This window comes from Pipistrellus kuhlii, unplaced genomic scaffold (genome assembly GCF_014108245.1).
Source record: "Pipistrellus kuhlii isolate mPipKuh1 unplaced genomic scaffold, mPipKuh1.p scaffold_m20_p_4, whole genome shotgun sequence".
Lineage (NCBI taxonomy): Eukaryota > Metazoa > Chordata > Mammalia > Chiroptera > Vespertilionidae > Pipistrellus > Pipistrellus kuhlii.
The window spans coordinates 11,417,762-11,439,785 of NW_023425540.1; the positions used below are offsets into that span (position 1 = coordinate 11,417,762).

Below are 22,024 nucleotides of genomic sequence, written 5' to 3' on the forward strand. Positions count from 1 at the left end.
GAAGGAAGGGAGGGAGGAAGGGAGGAAGGAAGGGAGGAAGGGAGGGAGGGAGGGGGAGAGAGAGAGAGAGAGAGAGAGAGAGAGAGAGAGAGAGAGAGAGAGAGAGAGAGAGAGAGAGAGAGAGAGGAGAGAGAGACAGGAGATCAGATGTTGGATTGTATAATTAGGAGAGGGTGTGACTGCATGACAATGCTGAGGCCAGTATGTGTGGTGCCTATAGTATTAAACTTCTGAGAATTATCTGTAGTTATGTGTCTATATTAACATTGTTTTCAATAAAATGTTAAAGGAGTTATTATGCATATTTCAAATTGAGGCTTTAATGTTAAATGAATGAAAAATGGATGGCAGATGCCCAAACTTCCTCTTTTAATATTTTTCCCCATATGCACTCATTCTTCTAAGAAGTTACTTTTTTTTTTTTTTTTTTATGCAATAAGGCTAAGGCGAGTTATCTCATGCAATAATTAGTGATCAAACTCAAGCATTCTTTGTTATGGTGAATCTCTTCCTACCCAAAAGGAAGGTCATGGAAATTTTCTGTGAAAACCAATCAGTGTGTGTTTATAAGGATTCTAATATTCTGAATCACATATTTGTTTTACTTTAAATTACATATTTATTTTTGCCAGCGATAACTAGCAATACTATTTCTCTCTGAAAGCCAATAATTTAAAAATTCAAGGACTTTTTTTCCTCTGGGAACAGGACCATCTATATCACATCACAGCAATCACATGAGTTTGTATACAAGATGTTTGGGTATTAGCTCCCTTAACAGCCAACAACAGTGCTTTGCAAAGCATCAGCATGTCCCAGTCTCATCTGAAAACCAAGTAGCTCAGATGCACAAGCAGAATAGAGAGCACATCATGGCATTTTCAATGACTACACTTACATCTTGCTGTCTGTGCTTTGTATTGATCTTCAGGGACCCCTGAGCCCTTAAGGAGAATTTTGCAAAGGAATACCTTTTCTAAGTCCCACAGTTCAGTGTAACTGGTCTTTCTCTCACATCCTCAAAAACTTCATTACAATTGCCCTAACTGGTTTGGCTCAGTGGTTGGAGCGTCGGCGTGAGGACTGAAAGGTTCCAGGTTCGATTCCGGTCAAGGTTATGTACATTGGTTGTGGGCATATCCCCAATAGGGGGTGTGCAAGAGGCAGCTGGTTGATGTTTCTCTCTCATCAATGTTTCTAGCTCTCTATCCCTCTCCCTTCCTCTCTGTAAAAAAAATAAAAATAAAAATAAATCAATACAATATATTAAAACAAAACAAAAAAACCCAACTTCATTACAATTGCATTCCTCTGAACTGGACTTGTGCTATTTTCTAAGGTCGTGCTCATAATCCCAGATTTCTTTTTTATGGTAATGAACTAGTCATACCTTCCAGCTCCCTGCAGCCAAGTTCTGCAGGGCGCCTGCTGCCCCTTCCAGCGTGTCTGCATTTGAGCACTCAGAGAGCAGTGTGAGGTAGGGTTTGACTATTGATGGGTGCCACAGCATCTGGATCCCTTTTGGTGGTTCTGCACAGTCGGGAAGAGGTCCTACTCCATCCCACTGGAGGAAGAAAAACAAGAGAGTAAACATCTTTAACACCAACATACTTCCCAATATTTCCTTCTGTGAACATTACAGACCATAACAAAACCAGGGTGTCATAGCATTTGGTGAACATGTTTTCCATGTAGGGTAATGCAGTAGCCTTCCCAAAATAGGAGAGCCATTCCTGCCCACCAGGAGCTTATGATGGAGGGTGAAGGGGGTTGGAGCTTGTACAAAAGTGAACATAACTGGCAGAAGAATGGATAAGCTCCCTAAGAACAATCCTAGGCCATTGCTACAGGAAGGAGGGAGAAGGATTGATTTTGAGTGGGCTGTGAAGAAGGTTGTAGATCAAGGTGGCTTATTTTATAGTTAGCATACCTCTGACATAATGTAGTTAGTAATGATCAAATGCCTTCACTTCTTATGAATATGTGTGAACTCTGATAAATTCCTATATAACTTGTTTTATTTTGAGTACTATGATTGTATCTTTAGGCTTCAAACAAAAGACAGAATAAACAAAAAAATTGCTATGGTTCATTAGATGCATTAACATAGCATAGGCACACTAGATCCTATAGTAATTCTGGTAGTTAACTTTGCTTTGAGTTGAATCTAATAATGGAAAATTTTGTGGTTGAAAATTAATTATAAATAATTTAGAAATTACGGCTTATTTCACAAAGGCATATAAAGTAGCCCATTAAAAAGAATAATTTTGAAGAACTTGTAGCAACTTGGGTAAATGATTACATTAACAGTTAAGTGAACAAAGCAGTATACAAATTGGTATGGATTTGTGTTTTATTGCATGTAAAATCCATCATAAAACCTATGTAATGAAATAAAAACATTAATGAACTGTTTGTTTTCATTTTTCCTACATTTTTAAATTTTTTTGTTGTATTACTTTTATTTAAAATATCAAAAACTGTACTAATGATTCTGATCTTTGATTATACACAGCCTTAGTCTTTTGTGAAAAATAAAGGCAACAAGTATGATGAGGGTAGACATGAAATAAATAGAAAAAATATTCCCATATTTACGTTTGAGAAGAATCACAATAAAACAAAATAACCCTTAATTTTAGGATGAAGTACTAAGTTATTTATCTGCTTTATTTGTGTTTATTGATGATGCTTAAAAATAAATATAGTCTAAATGCAATACACTATGCTTTTTCATAGTATATGTTCTGTACATATACAGTATATGTGCATGTGTGTATATATACTTATATGTATAAATACAAAATTACAACTATATTTCAGACTCTTCGTAAGGTCTGAAAATTTTACTGGAAGAAAATATAGGCTTACTTCATATCCTTGTAGATTAAAAAAGGTAGTGTTGATACAGATAATGTAAAGTTATTTCACTGTCGTAAGTAATTCAAGAATTTCATCATTTATTTTTAAAAAAAAGCAACCCTGAAAACTCAAGCCTTCTTTTCCCAGTTCTGATACAGCTTAGTTTAAGTCAAGGCTAAATCTCAGAGATGAATGACATCTCACAGATGGATGTTGGACATCCTATTAAAGGTCATTTTCAGTAAGAATGTCACTCAATTTCAGCTTTCTGACAAGAACACTCAATGAAGGAATCTTCTTATGTCCTTGTTGTTTTTTAACCAAAGCCAGTTCTAAATCATTCAAAGACGAATTTGCATCTGTGCACAGCCTATCAATGAAATCAGCACAGTCTTTTAAATACACTTCAAAAAAAATGTAAGTGAACCAGTCTTGTCACAGTGCACATGGTTCGCTATGTGAGACTGGCCCACTCTTTTGGATGGAAACACAGCACAAGGATGTTTTCTGCAGAACACCATGGCCTGAATGCCTGTGGCTGCCCGAGACTCATAAGTCAAGGCCCTAATCTCTAAGGTGAGGGTGTTTGGAGGCGGGGCTTTGGGAGGTGATTAGGTGTAGGTGAAGATAAGATGCAAAAGCCCTCACAATGGGACTAGTATCCTTATCACAAATTGAAGGGACCAGAGTTTTCCCTTTCTGCCTTGTGAGAACACAGCAAGAAGTCAACCATCTGGGAACCAGGAAAAGGCCCTCAAAAGACACCACATCTGCTGGTCCCTTGATCCTGGACTTCCAGCCTCTAGAACTGGGATAAATGAATGCTGTTGTTTAGCCCCCACTTTACATATTTTGTTATAGCAGCTCAAGCTGGCTGAGACAGTAACCATAGCAATCACAAAGAAATCTTGGTATCAGGAGGGTCCTCTAGCTACACCATGGCTTCTCCCAGGGTGCTCTCTTAGCCACAGGATGGAAGCAAAACAAGGAAAGTGTGTGGCAGGATTGTGTTGCCAGTGAAGCACAGAGCAAACCAACAGATTGATTTGTCTTCCAAAATAGTGCCACCCTCTAGAACATATTCTCAGTACTTTTTTTCCACTGGGTTTAATGCATGACTGTTTAACTAGTGTCAATAATCAAATCAGTGAATAGTGAATGTCACACACTTTCTAAACTTGTATAAAATTGTGAATATGTGTTATCTCTCCAAGAAGGTAATGCTCAAACCTTTTTAGAAAAGAAGAGAATAATACACTCCCCATTTAGAAGCCAAGGGGCTGCTGAAATTTGGACGTGGTGCTTTCTGGTATGGTCCCGGGCAGGCAAGGAGGGACAGACATGCTGGCCACTGCAAGAAATGTCTGCTTAGGAAGAAAATTACATAGGTGAGGGGATGCGTTCAATGTGTGGGTTAAAAAAAAAAAAAAAAAGGAAAAAGCTTTCCTATGATTTGCTTTTCATACTTTTGCTTCCCTCTAGGGCTTAAATTCCATTTAAAAGATTTCTATCTTAGTTGGCTTGAGGATGGAATAGTGAAGTCATTGTTCCTTATAGGAAGAGAAAGATGTGACTTCGGGATAAGAATCAGAAAGTTCAAAATCTAGAAATTAAAGATGTCCACACACTTCACAATGAGGCTTTGTCCACTGGGTCCTTTAAGGATGGCAGCTCACGAGACCACTTGAATGATCACATTCAACAAAGCCCCTATGGACTGAGAATTAACAAGAGGCTGTCAGCTCCTCCCCTGTGCAGGAGTTTACACCTGTCCTGTTGCCATCTCCAACACACTGGGCTGGGGTCCTGGGAGGTGCAAACGGAAAGAGCTCTCCAAATCAGGAGAAGGCTTTCCATTTCGGGAGAAATGCTAAACCACGTCGCTCCTCGCACGTGTCACAGCCATTTCACGTCTATGTAAAGAAGAGAGCTTTTACAGCTGAGCTGCATCCTAGAAACACAAACAGAAAGGCCTCTTCATCAGCAAAATGCATTTCTATTACCTACATTTCTCTACCGAGGAGGGGCCACTGCCATCAATTCACACGGGCAGGCTTTCAGGTTTCAGAGATTTCAGTGAGATAACCAGAGTCCTGTGATATTGCAAGCAAAGGGAGTGGTTCCGCAGTCACAGGAAGCATTCCCGTTTTAAATCGGACTCTTCCTCCCGGAGGAAGCCACATGTCACAGGAAGAGAAGATGGCTGGGAGATGGTTCCAGGAGGTACACTGTCAGGGGATTTTCTCTCATGCAGGGTTTGGGTGAATTAGGCTGCAGTCAGTACTAAGCACATTAAAAAGCAGTGACCTAGACACAAGCTCATCCACAGTTTGCCATTCTTGCTTGACTTGTTCTGGACAGTAGAGTTATGAACTGACTTTGCCTTTACAGAGTTTCATTATCACTTCCAGCTTTTTCAGATGGGGTGGAGGAGAGGGAGACAGGGAATAGAAGTGATGGATATTAAAAAAAATAAAATCCAAGAAACTGTAAAGAGCCAGAATAAATAATGATTCTTGTGTTGACTCTTGGGGATTTCAAAGGAAAGGGTAACTCAGGTGTCTGAATTCCCCTGCGGGCTGTTCAGAAGCTGTCAGTTACAGGGGGCTGAGCTGTGCAGAGCAGAGAAGGATGCGGGTGAGAGGATGGCCAATGAGCTGTATTTCTGGGGCACACATTGTCTCCAGGCTTGGCTTGCAGAAGATAGGAGGGGGTTTGCATTTGCAAGATTAGGAACCTGTATTTAACAGAGGCAGGATACGTGTTTTCTGAACAAAGCTTCAGGAAAACACACTCAAAGCAAAACAAAACAACAAAACCTCTGAGATATCTTTGCTAAGGGGCACACCTTTCCCTTAGGAAGAGGTGGGAAGGAGGCTAGTAGTGTGCCTACTCCATACACTGGCACAATTAGACCCCTGGGCTGTGCCTCACAGAGGAGTGTCATCAAGGCTGGTCCGCATCATGGAGCTCACCTGCCCCTCCCCCAAGTCATCATGATGGAACCCACTGGAACACCAGTAATGCTCACCTGGAATTCTCTCTGCTCCTGACTTCCCATCCACTTGGGCCTCAGCCTTCTCCATTTCCTGCCTTTTAAAGGGGGCTCTGTTCCTGACCTCCTCCAAGTAATCTTGTAGTCTCATTTGTTTATATATTTAGTGATATGTCCCTCAAAGATAATCTAATACAGTCAACTGGGATGATTTTCCCACTTAAGGAGACAACTGGCTATGTCTAGAGACACTTTTTCTTTTGGTTGTAACAACTTGGGGAGGGGTTGCTATCGGCATCTACTGGTTAGACAGCTGCTCCACATCCTACAATGCACAGGATAAGCTCCACAGCAGAGAATTATCCAGCTCAAAATGTCAATGGTGCTAGGTTGAGAAGCCATGGTCTAGTAGTACAAGACACAGAGGAGTTATTAATGGGCAGATGCTGCATTGTTAAATGTAGATAAGGAACCTAAATGAAACACCTGAAATACAGTTTTAAGTCTGTAAACTTATTGAAATTAGAAGAGCAGCAATTTTAGCTGATAGCATATGTTTTATACGGTTCAGAAGAGGAAGAGGAATCTCATTCATTCCTGGGCATGGCAAAGGAGAGTCACCACATGGAAATGTGCAGCCATGACCTTTGCAGGCTCCTGTGATTTGTTGCTTCGAGGACATGAAATACCATTTCTTGACTCACCAAGCTCCCGGCATATGGTGAGTGAGTCTCTCCTGGAACTGGCCGTGAAGAATGAACGGTAGCTGACATCAGCAGATGGTGAGAAAGGAAATGGTATTAAGCAGCAAAAGTGAAAGGATGATTACTAATTAGGAAAATGAAAACTGTCTCAAAGAAAGAAAAATACCTGTGATATTAGGCAAGGCATCAAGAATATCATGAAGGATGGCTCCACCAAGAAACAATAAATCAAATCAAAATGTGTTTCAATTCTTGCTGAGTGATTAAGGTAAATGTTGGCTGATGTATCCAAAGCCTTAAAAACATTCATTTGGTTTAGATATTTCACTTTTAAGAATTTACCCTTGAGAAGTGATTAAGGATGCAGGTGAGATTTAAGTACACAGATGTTTGTTATACTTTGAATTAGCTAAAATTTAGAAGCAATCTAACTTTCTGACAATTGGAATTGGTTTACTCATGATGGTATAGTGCCACAATGGAATTCTTGGTAGACCATCCACATTCTGGTATTACTAGAGGTTTGGTGCATGAAATTCATGCTCTTAGTGGGAAGGTGGGGTGTCCAAATTTAGAAGCAACCTAACTTTCTGACAGTTGGGATTAGTTTACTCATGATGGTATAGTTTGTGGTAGGCCTTCCACATTCTGGTATTACTAGAGGCTTGGTGCATGAAATTTGTGCACTTGGAGGGGAGGTGGGGTGTCTCTTAGTCTGGCCTGTGCCATCGTCTTGCAGTCCAGGGACCCTCAGGGGATGTCTGACTGATGGCTTAGGTGGTCAGTGCATGTCATAGCAACTGGTTGTTCTGCCATTTGGTCGATTTGCATATTAGCCTTTTATTATATAGGATGTTTACTCACATAATAATTACATGTGGCATATGTATATATATACATATATATACACACACATATATATATATTTATAAGTAGCATCCTTTTTGTTTAAAATAAGGAGAAAATTATTTAAAATTTAAGTTTAAAATTCAAATCTCTAATGCTGTGATTTACAATGAAATTCATTTTTGTGCTTTAGCACACTGACTGCTATTTAGTCTCAGAGTCTCATTTCTAGCCCAATAGCACCCATCTGATGAAATGAGGAATGTGTGAGGCTTTTGAGGATGTGATACCCCAAACAAAGTCATGAAAATCCAAGGAAACCTTCACGGTGATGGGATTTTGTGATAAGTGATCCCACTATATACATCACATGTGAAAGTCTACAGAACAAAGCATTTTTAAGTCTGACATGATCAAAAGCACTGTCCTTTGGATGCCCATATCCACTTGCTGATGCAAACTGTAAATTCTCAGATGACAACTGAGAAAAAGAATGATCATTGGGTTTGGTAATGACTTCTGAATGTTGACTGATGATGTAATAAAATGCAGCCCAGCCATAGGAACAGTGTGAACCGTAATTGAAAGAGGAGATCTGGTGAATATTCTTGGCTCACAGCAGCCCTTGGAAGCAGAGAGTCACCAAGAAGGAAATGGGCAAATCACCGCTACAAACACCTATTCAAAACACCCCCAACAGCAAGAGCTAAAGGCCACCCAGAGCCCCAGAATGACCATCATTCATTCAGCACAGCTGGTGCTGGGCTCTGGGCTAGAAGCTAAAGACAGAAAGGAGACCCACAGTCCTTCCCTCAGAAAATTCCCTCTCTATGGGGATCAATTGCTGTCATAACTCATAGGATGGTAAGCACTAGAGAAGTTCAAGTAAAACCATGCGGAAGTGGGCTAGAGAGTGACTTTTTGTTTTGTTTTTTTCATGAGGGAAGTCTTTTAAGGGTGGAGATAATGTTTCATTTGGTCTGAAAGGACATTTTCCCAAGTAGTGGAAGGAGAGGAGGGGAAGTCCAGCTGGAGGAACAATAGCCCGAGCAAAAGCTTGGAGGCTGTGCTGAGTCAGGAATGTGTGCAGGGAGAAGGCTTCCTAAGTTCTTCCAAGATGTGTCTATTATCGTTGAAATAAAACAAGGGGACATTCAAGGCAAAAACAATACTATAAATGGAGCCCTTTCAAACGACGCCAGAGCTGCCATGCCAGAGGAACTGCCTGGCATGTCTTACTCCTCCAACTTTTGGAATGTTAAAAACAGGGCAAAATAACCATTGACTGGGCCTAAGACAACAGTGTGTCCCAAAGAACTGTTTGCCAAGGCAGCAAGAAAGCAGTTATTATAACTACTGGACTGATGATTAATAGATCTAACATTAAAAACATTGCTTAAAAGGAGTATTGCCATGTTATGTTACCTGCACCTATAGAAATGCCTTCTTCTGTTGATGTAATCATTTCCCTTCCCCTTTCTTATAAACAAACACCCATTGTCTTTAACTCCTAATGGGAACATTATTTGGGCTTCAGCCTGAATCAATGATTCCCAATAGTTATTCTTACTGACTTAAAATAAATGCTTGTTTGCCTCTCACCTTGAGAGGACCTTTTGTTTTTAAGTTAACAAAGGCTGTACAGAGGCAAACTGCTCTTTCTTTTACATATAAAGTATCATGGTGATACCATAAGTGAAATTTGCTGCTAATTATGAATTTGGCAGCTACAATGTAAAACAGGATGGAAAAGAATAACAACACTTACTCTAACACTGACCACAACTCAGTGGACTGTGGAGCAGAGGTTATTGGAGAGACAATCGACCATGTAAAAGTCCTGGATCAGAACCACCTTTGAATTCTGATGGGTGTATGCGTTCACCCATGGAGAGGGATATATACCCGCGTAAATCAAAATATTCACAAGTGATATTCAAGTGGAAAAGAAAGGTTTTGAGTTCTGGGGGAATTCACTTGTTCTGTTTTTTGTCTCCCCCTCTACCCCCACCAGCGATTCTCTGTACATTGTCCAGTTCACACTGAGTAGGTCTTGAAGGCCCAGGTCTGATCTGGCCAGCAGCCAGCAGTGTCCTGGCACCTGTAACCTATGTTTGAGCACCATGGATCCCAGGCCCCCATCACAGGAGGCTTGGCCATATGCCAAAGTGAAAAACAAAAAATGTTTATTTCTACAAAATGTGGAAAAGCAAATAAATCCATTTTGTCTATTCTGTTTCCCTGGACCTGAATGTTTGGCTTGTCACCCCTGCACTGCTGTCCCAGGCCGCTGGCATGAAGCCTTGCTAGGCAGTGAGCGCCTTGCCAGGTGATATGCGCTTCCTGGCACAGGCCGTGCAGACTGCTTTGGCAGACGTTCTGCCCAGAAAGGGCTAGAGAAACTAGCAATTTGTTATAATTCAGCAATAGGCTCTAAACACAGACTGGAGAATTAATGAATTAGCAAAGCCCGTTTGGACTAGAATATGATGCATAGAACTGTCAAATACTTCACACACACAGGCCCTTAGCCTGATCATTCTAGTCCATTTCAACTGCGACCATCTATAATAATAAAAGTGTAATATGCTAATTAGACCGGACTTCCTTCCGGACATCCTTTCTGACAACCATCCTGATGAAGCTGGATCTGAAAGGGAAGCCTGGGTCTCAGATGCCTGCTGGTGGCCAGAGGGAAGCCCAGGTCCCGGGTGCCTGACAGTGGCCGGAGGGAAGCCCGGGTCCTGGATGCTAGAGGGAAGCCGGTGGCAGCAGCGGGGGGAAAGGAAGGCCTACTCTTGCATGAATTTTGTGCATTCGGCCTCTAGTTTTAAGTATGAATGAATCATATCTTTGTATCATATATTTTCTTGAATTATCCATATCTGTGATCTAAATCTAACCTGAAGAATGTTATAGTATTTTTCTTATGCACAGAGTGTCAATGCCAAAGGTAAGAGTCAACATAAGCTCCTGGAGTACAGAATGCACAAGGGGCAATCATTAAATCAATTATGATTTTTGTCACCTTTTGCTTCATGGTGAAACCTTTGGCTCCTATGTCCTGGGAAATCTTTGTTACAGATTAATCCACTTTGCATTTTACATAGCCCCTGGGCCTTTCTCTGAGGCATCTTATATTTAAGAAAAGAAAACTTCTACCTTCCTATAAGCAAACAATGACTTAAGCAGTTAGTGCTTTTTTTAATATTATTTTTTAAATGGTGTTTGAAGGCCCATTGTAGAAATTAGTAAATATGTAAGCACAAAAAAAAAATCAACCAGAATACTGTCTTTCATGCTACCACAGTTTTGTTAGAAACATACTTTTTTGTACATGCTTAACTATATATATAAAAGCCTAAGCAACCAGTCAACTGGCTGGCTAGTAGCTATGACATGCAATGACCACCAGGGGGCAGATGCTCAACACAGGAGCTGCCGAGCGACAGCAACTTTGCGGAGTGTTTTCTTGTGCACTCTGGAACCTCTCGGGGGATGTTAGACTGCCAGTTTTGGCCCGATCCTCTGCAGGCCAGGCCAAGGGACTCCACCTGCTAAAGGGACCCCACTCACTCTGCAGACACCTTCAAGCCTTGGCACCACCCCACTTGGGAGATTGGCTCCAGGGTGTGCTGGTCCCATTTCTCTCAGTCCTGCCCTGCAGGCCACCTTCTAATTAATTTCCATTCAATGTGCACAAATCCGTGCACTGGGCCTCTAGTATTTTATATTTGCATATGTCACCTATTTTACAAAACTGGCTGGGTTTAACCTACATCATATCTGTACCTGTGCACACATCTACTTTTGTATTTCTTTCTTCCCTTCGTATTATATATTTTCTCTAATCACTACAAGTTTTTATTTATTTATTTATTTTTATATATTTTATTGATTTTTCACAGAGAGGAAGAGAGAGGGATAGAGTTAGAAACATCGATGAGAGAGAATCATCGATCAGCTGCCTCTTGCACAGCCCCCACTGGGGACGTGCCCGCAACCAAGGTACATGCCCTTGCCCGGAATCAAACCCAGGACCTTTCAGTCTGCAGGCCAACGATCTATCCACTGAGCCAAACCGGTCCCGGCACTACAAGTTTTTTTTTAAAAAAAAACCTGATTTGACAAGGAGTAGAGATACCAGGGGATGGATGATATCTGACCATTTCTGGAACTGTAAATCTAGATCTCTCTAGAAGCTTCTAGATGAGATAAATCACTTTTCAGCTTCCAAAGGTAACCCTCTGGTCTGGTTTTTGGCAAAGATGGGGCTCTCCCAGGGAGACCTGGGAACATATCCATTTCTCAGGTTCCTGCAATCTACTGGTGAATGGGGCCTTGGGTCTTTCTCTCACTCCAGAAATCCAGACTTTAATTCCTTTAGACCCCTATCCTTTGTTGGAATGGCAGTCTGCTTTCCCCAAGTGCAAACCCCTGGAGGAAATCCTCAGGGTGAAGCACTTGTTTCCTGCAGAGACCCTAGGCTGGCTCAAATGCCAATCCTTCCCAGCAGGTGGCGCCATCTTGACTCTCTTCCCTCCCTACCAAGAGGCCCCTGGATTAGATGGCGCCCTCCTATCCTTCATCTTCACTTCCTCATATGCCCTGCCTGCACTCTCCTCCCAGGTCTAGGCCTTTCAGCTTCTAGTCCCTTTCATTGGTCTTTAAAGGCAAAAAAAGTTTTTATTTTCGGCTGTCTTTAATTAAATTAACTGGACCATACATATTCAAATGGCTTTTTTTAAAAAGCATTTGTCTTTTTACATCCTCTTTAAGCTTGATACCTAAGTTTGGGACATTTCAAAATATTTCTATATTTCAGAGAGCCCTGTTAAAAAGCTTAAAAAAAAACGATCACTTGGTTAAAACGGTAACTTCAAAACTTCCTTATTAACAATAGTATTCCAATGTATTTAACTTACAGTAGTTTCAATGAAACTCATTAAAAAAACCTTCTTTTGCCCGACTGGTGAGGCTCAGTGGTTGAATGTCAACCTATGAGCCAGGAGGTCTTAGTATGATTCCCAGTCAGGGCACATGCCCAGGTTGCAGGCTTGATTCCCACTGGGCAGCTGATCAAATAATTCTTTCCCATAACTGATGCTTCTATCTCTCTCTCACTCTCATTTCCTCTCTGAAATCAATAACAATATTTTTAAAAAAGAATTTTTTTCTTAAAGAATATAATACTTTAATAAAAAATGAGACAAATGAACAATATAAATTTGCATTTAGACTGACAAAAATCATAAAATTATATTAATCATGCCAGTTAACTCAAGAAAAAGCTTATAGATGTGATAAAATGGTGCAAAGAACAGCTTTCCAAGCCTATAGAATTGCTCACCCCAACGTTTCCGGATGCAGCTAACAGCTTGAGAGTAGGGCTCTATTTCGGGGTAATGTCCAGGAACATTCTCTGATTCCTCTGGACCCAGTCAACCCCTAATCTCACCTGTCACTTGAAAGACTTCAAGCCAGGTGAGAGCACCTTAGCAACAGTGAAGAAAGGTTCAAGGCAAAGTTTTACTAAATGAGATACCAGTGACAGGTGCCAGGGACATCAGAAGGAAGCACTTTAGAATCCGAGCAATAGACTGGAGAGAAAGCCTTGTTGTAATCAGAATGACTTCAGTCTCAGTTGGAAGTGTTTTTAGTCAAGGCAAAAATGGTATTAAGGCGACTTCCCAAATATGCCTTCAGAAGTTGCCGGGGCAATTCCAAAAGTTCTGAGCCCTAAGGTGGTGCCAGAGCCCTAGGGGTTGTGATCTCTGGGCAGATTGAAAAGAACCCTATTCCTGCCCGCCTTTCAATCATTATGGTGCCTGCTCCCTTTCCAGAATAAAACAGAGCAGGGCCTGGGCCCCATGGGATTACAGTGCTGAGAACCATCATACCTTTGTAAGGCCAGGTTTAGTTTACTTGAGATTGAAAATGTTCAGAACCCACAATGGCCTGGCTCTCTTAAGTACCAGGTAGGAAAACTGAGGTCTCTGACATCACGTAGCATGTTCAACAAATACCTGCTGGCTGGCCATTCTATTTCCTTGGCAGAATAGCTGGAAGGGGATTGAATTAAGAGCCAGGGCTCAATCCTCTTAAAAGGCTCCTCTGATGCAGGGAGAGGACTCGGAGCACTGAGCCACAACAGGAGAAAATGCAGGGCTGGGGGTTTAGTGCTCAGAGCAGAAGGTCATCATTAGAGAAGCAGCGCACATGCCTCTCCTAAACTACAGGTGTGTTTACGGTGGAACATACAGATCTGCTTGTAGAAGTATCTGGAGCGGCCCTCGGGGCCCATGCACAGCTAGAGACCTGGGATCTACAAAAATGCTAATGCTGATGCATTCAAGTCAAACTTAGGAATTCTATTTAAGAATGCATTCCCACCCATTCTTACTCTTAATAAAATAGTTCTTTTAACTCTTGCTCAAGGTGAAATGGTTTCTAAAATACTTTTTAAAATGGTGTGGCGTGATCTAAACATACTTGGCATGTTTCTTTTGAACTATTAACCTGTCTGTTCCATTTTCTCTGACATCTGAGCCCGGAAACAGTCAGTCCTTGGGTACAAACCTTAGCAGCTGGGAGATGACCACAGAGTCAAAAGAAAGTTGGATAAGTGACCACGGTGTCCAGGGGAAGCTGGACACATGACCACAGTGCCAAGAGGAGAGGGGGAAGCCTGGTGGCAGGGTGGCTGGTTGGCAGCAGGATGGGCACTTCTTCACATACTCCCTGGGGTGCTGGTAGGTGAGGGGTTCAGCCTCTTAGAGACTCCTGGGGAGGGGAACAGAGCCTCTTTTGATTCCTCTGTGATTGCTGGCCTTGACCTCACTTCAGGGCAACCTACACTCAGGGAAAGGCCGCTCCATTTTGCAGCTAGGCAGATTTCTGAATTCATGGGATTGACCCCCGAAGCAAAGCTTCTGATGTCATTCTGCTGGAAAGACTGAGTCTCATGCTGCCATTCCATTTCCACAGTAAAATCACATGCCCTCATGTTTCAAAGCGCTATATGAAATGCATGCTGAATTTTCATGCATCTCTCTCCCTCAGCTTCTTTTCTTTAGACCACACCTATTCTGTGCACCAGAACCACCTGAGAGGCACCTCACCTGGATCCCCCAGGGACCTCTATAAACGTGGGAATCCACACATGGAAGAAGCAGCGCCTGAGGCTGTCTCTATGAGCTGGCACCCTCCAGTCTGCCTGTTCTCCTTTTGAAATTCCCTTTCTTGGCAGGACATGGGGGATCCACTTAATGTGCAACTGTCTCAGCTGTGAAATTCCCACCAGAAAATTGTGCCAATCCATTAGTGATGTTACCGCATGTTGAAAGCCCTGTACCTATAGACGCATACAAAATATGAATGTTGCAACTGGGGAAGGTGATAAGTGCATGCAGCTGCGAGTCGCACATCACCTGGTCCTGGGACTTCTTTTTCTTCTTCTTCTTTCCCCAGCAACCGGAGCTCTCTGCGTCTTTGCCACTGGCCTCCCCACAGAGCAGCCCGTCCAGCTCATCCGTGCCCATGTGCTGTCCCTGAGACGTTTCCGCGGCCAGCCGGTACGAGAGGTTCCTTAAAATGCACACACAGTTTTCAACGGTCTGCAGAAGCCAGGAAAAAGGTAAAAGAGGAATGAATAAAAACTAGCTAGCACTCCGTCCAAAAAAGCAATCAGTCTCCACACACACATTTCTCTTCAGATGCATTTAGCTGTGGGCTCTTAAAGGTTCCCTTAATAGCCACACTGGAAAGAATTTGAGAAGCTTAGAGAGGTCTTAAGACTTCTTCTCCCCACAAAGAAACTAGTTATCAAGAATAGTTACTTCTTTAGCTAGCTGTCATGGATGATGGAAATTTGCTTGTGAGTGGAAAAGAACCTACAATCACAAAGGACCCAGATGTTGTCTACTCAACAGACATCTGAGGACCGAGGCTCAGAATCACCAATGGATGGATGATCGGATTTCCATCAGATCTGGGAGGGTGACACTAATATTTACCAGGGCACTTTCTGGGAGAATGGGCCAGGAGATGCAAACCAGAGTTGTCCTAGGCACACCAGGTGCTGTGGTCACCTGGGGGCATACATGTTATCAAGCTACTGATTTTTTCTGAGCTGGTCGGTGCTCCTATTTTCTTAGCAAAGGGGTGAAACAGTGGCTAAGGACACATGTTACAGAGCTAGACCCTAGGTCTCTGAATATTGGCTGTTTGACGTGGACCAGGCACCCAGCATCTCCATGGCTCCATAACCTCCTCTAAGATGGTCATATGCTTTAGTTTGCTGGGTGGATTAGGTGAGCTAGAGGATGTAAGTGAGGCAGGCAGAATAATATCCCGCCAAGGTGTCCACATCTGAATCTCTGGAACCCGTGAATAAGTTAGACTATGTGGTGTGGGGACAGAGGTTGCAAATGGGATTGAGGTTGCCACTCAAGATGACCTGGAGATGGGAAGATGATCCTGGGTTATCCAGGTGGACCTGTGTAATCATGAGTCTCCTGTAGGTGAAAGAGGGAGGCAGAGGAGTTAGAGTAAGAAGGACATGACCTGCCAATGCTGGCTGTAGAGAAGGAAGAAGGGGTCACCAGCCAAGGAATGCCTGCAGCCTCCAAAGCTGTAAAAGGCCAGAAATCAGCTTCTTCCTGTAGCCCCCAGAAGGAACATAGCCCTGTCCACACATTATTTTAGCCCAACAAGACCCATTTGGACTCCTGGCCGAAATGATAAGACAATAAATTTGTGTTTTTAAGTTACTGTGTATGTGACCATTTGTTACAGCAGCAGCAACAGGAAACACCCATTGTGTACATACTGAGAAGAGTGCCTGGCACACAGTAGAGACTACACAAGGCTTCATATCAAAAACAGTGGTAGAGACAGCACCTCGGGGAGGCCCAGGGCATATGAAACACAGCTGGTCCATCTGCATCTGAGTCCTGGCTTTGCCCTTTAAGGGATTGTGACCTTGCTGTGTGCAGAGGGCTAAATCTCTCTGACTCTATTTCCTCCCAAAGGCCCTACCACCAAATACCATCACATCGGAGATGAGGTTTCAATATATGAATTTGGTGAGGATACACTCAGTCCAAACATCAGCCTTTTGACCTTCATTCTGGATTTGAGGAACTGTGGGCCAAGGAGGGAAAAACAAACAAACAAACAAACAAAAAACCTAATGTAAAAGAAAAGAACAGAATAATAGTGGAAAAAATAGAACTGAGATAAGTATTATTTCATCATTTTTTCGGGCACCTACTGTGGAATAGCCACAGTTCAGGCTAAGAACCTAGTTCCATTATACAGGTGAAGGGAACAAGATCTGAAGTGTTGCTAACTCACAGAGGACTGTGCCACTTCTCTTTAGTTCTGGGTCAGGGCTGGAGGGGGGTCCATCAGGGTCCAAATTCTGCACTACTCCTGCCTATGCCTGACATCTGGTAAAAGGCAGGGTATGTCTTTGTCTTGTCTGAGGGGGCATGGAAATCAACCAGAGAAACTGATCTTTAGGATCTATCTTTACAGCCTTTGCCATTCTAGACCTTTCTTGTCAGCTTTTCAAGGTTTCATGGCTGCTAATCCCACAGGCTTTGAGTCAACCTGATTTTCCATTTCAAGCATCCTCTCAGCATAAAAAAAAAAAAAAAAAAAAAAAAAAAAAAAAAAAAAAAAAAAAAGGCACCAGCATGAAAGCAGGTAAACACAGGATGATGCATGAAAGAGAGGAGAGTCCCTCCCTGGAAGGAAAATGTTGCTGCATAAAGTCAGAATGATTTTCAAATCAGCTCATACTGAGTTTTTCTTACATCAAACACTTGGGGAGAATAAACTTCTTTCTCATCGTCCTGTTCATCTTCCCCGGGGCATCTCCGGGCTTCTGTTTAACAAATGACAACTGGGGAATACATTTGCAGCAGTTTTTGGGAAGTGCTTTATAATCGACCTGTGGCTGGGGGGTGATTTGGGGAGAGGTGAACAGGAGAGAGAACCTGGGGAGGGGGAGCGTGGGAGGGGAGAGAGGAGGTGGTGTAGAGAGAAGACTGGAGTGAGGGAAATCACAGGGACTGAATCTCTTTCTGTCTCTCTCCCTCCCTCTCTCTCCCATTAGGTTTGGTTTGGGAGGGTTACCGATTCAAGCACTTTTCTCTAGGGGACAGCGAAAAGAAAACCGACAGCCACTGCCTTTCTCGGGGATGCCAGCAGAAAGCGAGTGGCAGCTGGTGGTTTTGCTTTTGACATCCATTGCTGTCAACAGTGCTTTTAGCAGATCCTCATGGTCACCAGGGTCATTTGACTCCTTATTTTCTATTAGAAAGGGCTCATTTGGAAGCTGTCCAGAGACTGCTCTACCATATGTTACCCATTCAACAAACTGTCCCAATTCCAGGAGCCAGGCTGAGCACGGGCATGGAGTCCAGGCTTTTGTATTCATTAACGTGGCTGGCCGTAAAGAGAATGTGTACTCATTCCCCCTCCTCACCCCTCCCCTTTCTAACTTGTCATTGTGAAAGCTTAGAGGTGGCCAAGTGGAGGGCTGAGTGGGGAATTATGGGACAATAATAATAATAATACATCAAAACTCAATAGAACATTCTGGCCAGCAAAGCACTGCCAAGCAATTTATCACATGCGATCTTTTCAGCAGCCATGATGATCCTCCTTGTCACAAAGTTGAGGACACTGGGGATGGCCCCCTAGTCAGTGCAAGATTGGGATGGCACACCCCCAGTATGCCCTGGTGTCAAGTCCAGTGCTCTTGCTACTGGATCAGGAACATCTGATTATTCAAATCTCAGGTAGTTTGATTATCCCAATTACTCCAATTTCTTCTTTGGGAGGAAATATGGAATTTGAAAATCTCAACAGTCTTTCAGTAATTTCAGGAGTCTAGTCATCTGGTACCCCAGGAAACAGGTGAATGTGCCGCAGCATCCGTTTTTGGACATGCTCCTGAAGGCTGCTATCTCCACCAGCAATGGTGGCATGGCCCTTGGCCAAGGCTGCCGACTTTCTATTTTCAATAGCAGGGCTCACACAGCATTACAACTCTTCTGGTATCCATTATAGCAAAAGGCTTAGTGTCTCAATGTTTTAGAATTTACTGATCTGAATATTAAGATCCCGGGCATTGTGGCTTCAGTGAATTAACTTCAGTAGCTTAAAAAAAATGACATGTCCATTAGGTTAACAGGTGGCTGTGAATACTCAAGACATATTGACGGGGCACTCCTTTAGGGACTCAGTATTCATGTCAATGATATTAAAATGGCCGCTAAGGGTGTTTACAAGGAGGGATAATTACATTTTTATTATATCATATTCTGTCTTGGGAATTGTTACCATCTACAGTAAACAAAAGGATGCAAACATAACTGAGTGGCAGTAATGAGATGACAAGCCGTGTTCATAATTGGAGTTAACTAGTACTCAAAGGGTTGGAGCCCCAGAAGATATTGTCCACCCAAAATGTAGAGAGCAGGGCTCAGGCAGCAGTAATTTTCTAAGTGTTGCAGTCACTCTCATGTGTAGTTACATTGAGAAACACTATGTTAAGCCACCCACCCCATGCCAGTTAGTAATTAAATGGAAAATCACCATTATTTGTCCTTTATCTTTCTTCACAACTGAATTACACTGAACCATATTCCACTTAGAGCCTGTTTAAAGCTGTATCTACTAAGATGGGCTCTCAATCTAAGATGCACATCGAACCACTGGTGAATTTTTAAAGGTGCAAAGATTAGAGAACAGAGTTAGACGTTGAGATTCAGAGGTTTGTGATGGGCTCTAGACTCATGTGTTTATTAAACATTCCAAAGGCAATTCTGATGAGTCAATATGGAAAACCCTGGGATTAGTGGTTTACAACCAAGGCCAATTTTGCCTCTCATGGGACCCAATTTGGCAATACCTGAAGACATGTGGAACACAAGTGGAGAGCGGCGAGGATGCTACAGGCATCTACAAGTAAAGGCCAGGGATGCTGTTTAACGTCTTACAGTGCACAGGACCATCTCCCCCACCACAAGGAAGTAATCAGCCCAAAATGTCAATAGTGTGCCTCTTGAGAAACTCTAATTAAGGATCACATTTTACACCTATCACTTAAAACGTGCCAGTAAAGTCTGTATTTATATCGGGATCCTTTGAGATTATAAATTTATATTTGCAGTGAATAAAAAGACAAATTAAGACAAACAAAAATAGCTCAGACATGGAATAGCCCACCCAGTTCTATTTTGATTTGTGAACTAAGACTCCACAAACACTGATGATTAATTAACGGGATGACAGCCTCATTTATGTAGCATTTTGACAGCATTTATTCACACTCCATCAGCATTTTTAAATGCCCTTTGGTACAATTAACGATTGTTAAAAAGCTAACTTGTAGGAATATAGGATTATTCATATCTCAGGTAGTTTTAACATTTCTTTTTCTTTTGAAAGTTGATTTCTTAATATAAAACTAGACGTTTGAGAGTAATGTGGCATGCAAAAGTCTATACATTCGTGTGTGTGTGTGTTTCTAACACCTGTGGTTTGAGTAACTTAAAACAATCAACTTATACTTATGGCTAATCAAGAGTCAAGTAATGCTCTAGGCTGGGCTGAGAGGCCATGTCTTGGAAATGTTGGATTCATACAAGAAGACCAAGATGTATTTCAGAGTGAAAGCATTAACATAATTCTTTACTGTTGTCAGTCATTGCTCAGTCCTTTGGGTTTCTTTATTGTCTAAGGTGCTTAATCTATGCGAGTACAACAAACCTTGCTATCGATCTCACTGCTCCCCAGTGCAGACTGGATGATGTAGAGCAGGGCATCTGTGAGGCCCTCACATTCCCGCATCCTCCTGCGGGCCTCCTCGCCGGCTGAACTAACATTCCTGCAAAGCAAAAGGACCTGTTAGCAACCTTCACAACCATCACCAAATGTTCTCCCACACATACCTTCTCTCCTTGTTTCAAAGAAAAACACTTTGCTTGCCTTTTCAGATGTTTATTAAAAATGAATTTTATTGAGTAGGGATGGCTTCAACCACCTCTACTAACTCATCAAATCCATCCTAAAACTGGGGAAGTCACAGATAGCTGTAATGCAACTAGAGAAATGGAGAACATAGAATTCAAACATGTGAGTGTCCAATGACCGCTCAGAATGGGAGACTTTTTGAAAGTCTTCAAAGTTTTCTTCCTTTACCATTGATGAAGGAATCAGAGCTCTTTGATTCAAAAGACTCTTCTTCTTTAAGAAGTGTGAAACATTTTTCAAAGACAGAGCTTCCAACTTACTAAAATACTTTAGAGATCTAATTTTACCCACCTCAAAAATATACCTACTTTGGTCCAGCCAGAGTAAATTAGAAATTTATTCTAAGAACATAGGGAGGAGTTTTTGTGAAAATTTAGCCACAGGAGTGCCCATGGCCCCTTCAAAGGCAGGAATTAATCAAGCTCCTTTCTGGACTGGCATGAGCTGTGCTAGAGCCAACAAAAGGAGCCTGTTGTTATTCTCTGCACAGCTGGGAAGCAGAGAGATATAAAAACCATGAGACAATCCTAGTCACCAGACTTGTAAAAAGCAGGAGATAACCCTGGTCAAAGATGCACATTTGGGATGCTTTTTCATACTCCACCACCTGAAAGTATGTTCTTGGTCTCCTAACCATGGATAGGATTGGGTTCCAGTTAAGAATTTTTGCAGTGACTGACTTACCAACAACACAGCCTGTGGGAGGGAAACTGGAGGAGGTGAGTTTATAGAAAGAGGCACAAAGGGACTGAAACATTTTTAGAAGCTGTGGGGAAGACAGCGAGCAATGGCTCTCAAGAGTTGGCTGTATCAGAAGCTCCTGGAGGGTGTTCATGTAGACTGCTGGACCCCATCCTGAGGTCTCTGGTGGAGTCGATCTGAAGATACTTTCTCCATTTTTTGAAACAAAACAAAACAAAACAAAACAAAACAAAAACTGAGAAAGTATATTCAGTTGCATATTTGGGGGTATTGGTATTGATAATTTCTACTGCTCTAGCGTTAGTCTAGGGAGAGAGTTTGTTGGAGAGGATATTGCTTTCTGTTGACAGCCCTAGGCAGCCACCTGGCAGATCCCAAGAATCTGTGGCCTGGGACAAAGCCCACAAAAGTTGAATAGGGTACATCTCCACACCCACATTGCAATCGACACATACATTCTCATTTCATTTTCACCGTGACACTTCATTCTATTTTACAGATGAGAAAACTGAGGCTCAGAGAAGTTATCAAAAGCCAAATGGGCAGCAAGTGGAGAAGCTGAAAGGTACCTAGGGCTAGATGCACAATATAGACGGACTATGCTTTAGGATAAAATAAAAAAAGGCCTAATGCTAAAATGCTACTGAACGTAAGTGTTTTCTTTGCTATCTAAAACATTCTGTGGAACATGTATTAAATAGGATCTATCAGCATTTTAATGTAATTCTGGGAAAGGTTATTCAATTTAAATTAGTATTTTTGGCATTTGCTGATCTTAAAATATAAACACAATTCCTTAGGCAATACAACTGGGCAGATATTGACAGTTTTTATGTAAAGTGTTATAGATTCTGCTTTGGGG

General features: G+C 42.1%; 1 protein-coding gene across 7 annotated transcripts in view; it reads right to left on the bottom strand.

Moving 5' to 3' along the window:
• CTNND2 (catenin delta 2) overlaps nucleotides 1-22,024 on the bottom strand; it is a 716,413-nt gene that overhangs the window by 95,111 nt on the left and 599,278 nt on the right. For all 7 annotated transcript variants that reach the window (XM_036410294.2, XM_036410290.2, XM_036410291.2 and 4 more), the window contains 3 exons: nucleotides 20,197-20,314; nucleotides 14,841-15,026; nucleotides 1,391-1,564 (listed from right to left, as the gene is read on the bottom strand). In XM_036410294.2, coding sequence (XP_036266187.1) covers nucleotides 1,391-1,564; nucleotides 14,841-15,026; nucleotides 20,197-20,314 — 478 coding nt within the window. The remainder of the gene's footprint in view (nucleotides 1-1,390; nucleotides 1,565-14,840; nucleotides 15,027-20,196; nucleotides 20,315-22,024) is intronic.